Genomic DNA, 1,717 nt, shown 5'->3' on the forward strand with positions numbered 1-1,717 from the left:
CCTCCCAGTCTCAAAACCTCCCTGCTTTTTTTTTGGCCTCCCTCCCCTTTGCAGACAATGCAGCCGTCCCACGCGGCTCCCGGCGGTAACCGACCTCGGCCACAGCAGCCCGTCAACCGGTTGGTGGTTTCCGCCCTGCAATTTCAGTCGTTCATGCTCCGGTCCACCTCGGGCCTCCCCGGCGAGAAAGAGGAGGTGGTCATTCGCCTCGCCAATCTCCCCAGTGCGTTTGGCCGAGCCCGGCGCCCTGTGATCACGGCCGTCACCCTTTCCCCGTTCGACCTCCCTCCTCTGGTTCCCCAACTTGCCATTTCTTCTGCACTGCACGAGCTGACCAAATGCTTCATCAGATTTCCTGTTCGAGGTCAACAGTCTCGCCATTGCCTACTCGCGTGCTCTGTCCAAGCCGAAATCCATTCGCATTCTCGGTCCGCGCCATCTTGTGCTGCACATTCGTCTCCTCTTTCTCCCGCATTGTGCCCCCTCCCCCCCTCTCCCTCCCCTCCCCGGCAGCTCAGCCCCTCCTGAGCCTAACCACACTCTCCTCCCTCTCCTCCCTCGCCCCCCTCCCTCCTCTCCACTCCCTTTCCTTCTCTCGACCCAGGGCAACTACGCACTAGCTACCCAAACATCCTCAAGGGCGAGGTCATCACCCCACCCTTCTGGACCATCAACAGCAACACGCCGCCTCCTGGCCCTCCAGTCCCCACTCTCCTTCCGAGCCCTTGTTTATCTGAGATCTTGAAGCTGATTGCCTCGCTCAGTCCCCTGGAGGAGCTTCACATTTCCGGTTCGTCCGCCTTCCCGCCCGAAGACCACGCGCGGCATGTGGCTGATTCCCCCACCTTCCTCTCGCTTACCCACCCATCTCTCTCTCTCTCTCTCCTCCTCTCTCCTGTGTCTCCCCCTCTTCATCTCCCTCTCTTCTTGAACACCGCCGTGGCCGACCGACAGACGTGGACTTCGGGTCAGACGCTCAGTTGCACCAAGTTGCCACCATGTTCGGGGCAATTCCCAGCGCGAATAGCGGTATGCTGCCTTTTTTTCTTGACCCCTTTGCCTCATCCCAGCCCTCGCTTCCCGCGCCTGTCTTCTCTCTTCCCCGTGCGAGCACTTACCCTTCCTCTTTCCGCCTCCCCGCCTCAGTGTATTATGAAATGGCCCTCACCTTCTATCACAGGCTTCTTGCCAATCGCCAGCTTCGTAGCCTGGAGCTAGTCAGTAAGTTCTCGGACCTGAGCAGTCCATACACACACACACACACACACTTGCACAATACGCCCGTCTGCACACGATGCGCGTCTCCACACTTTCCCCCTTTTTTCCTTCCTCACCAACCTGTGCCATTGCCATCGCCACCACCTCAGGAGTGAATGTTGGCCGCTTTACCACCCAAGCCATCGCCGAGGCCCTCCCCTCCAACAGCAGCATCAATGCGTTGACCCTTTACCGTGAGATCCCCCCCTCCTCTTGCGCCAGATTGCCGCCCACCTTTCACTCTTCATCTGACCTTTTCCCTTGGCTGTAGGCTGTGGCTGCGACGTCGACTCGCTCGGGCAAATCGTCAACACCCTGAAGACGCGCCCCGGTCCCTTCTCCCTAACCGTGTGCCTGGGTTCGTGCCGCCCACCATGCATTGTCCTGTCGTCGGCCGCCGAGATCGCCGCCATCATCCTGTCTGACACACTCTTCTCGCCGCCCCCCCCCCCCCCCCCCC

The 1,717-nt window shown here is 60.3% G+C and overlaps 1 protein-coding gene across 1 annotated transcript in view; it reads left to right on the forward strand.

Moving 5' to 3' along the window:
• Nucleotides 1-57: 57 nt before the first annotated feature.
• H696_00214 (hypothetical protein) overlaps nt 58-1,717 on the forward strand; it is a gene marked incomplete at both ends in the record, with an annotated part of 4,295 nt that continues 2,635 nt past the window's right edge. The window contains 7 exons of the mRNA XM_009494055.1: nt 58-223; nt 351-428; nt 605-790; nt 955-1,029; nt 1,147-1,242; nt 1,368-1,451; nt 1,529-1,615. Coding sequence (XP_009492330.1) covers nt 58-223; nt 351-428; nt 605-790; nt 955-1,029; nt 1,147-1,242; nt 1,368-1,451; nt 1,529-1,615 — 772 coding nt within the window. The remainder of the gene's footprint in view (nt 224-350; nt 429-604; nt 791-954; nt 1,030-1,146; nt 1,243-1,367; nt 1,452-1,528; nt 1,616-1,717) is intronic.

Source organism: Fonticula alba (genome assembly GCF_000388065.1).
Source record: "Fonticula alba strain ATCC 38817 unplaced genomic scaffold supercont2.1, whole genome shotgun sequence".
Taxonomy (NCBI): domain Eukaryota; order Rotosphaerida; family Fonticulaceae; genus Fonticula; species Fonticula alba.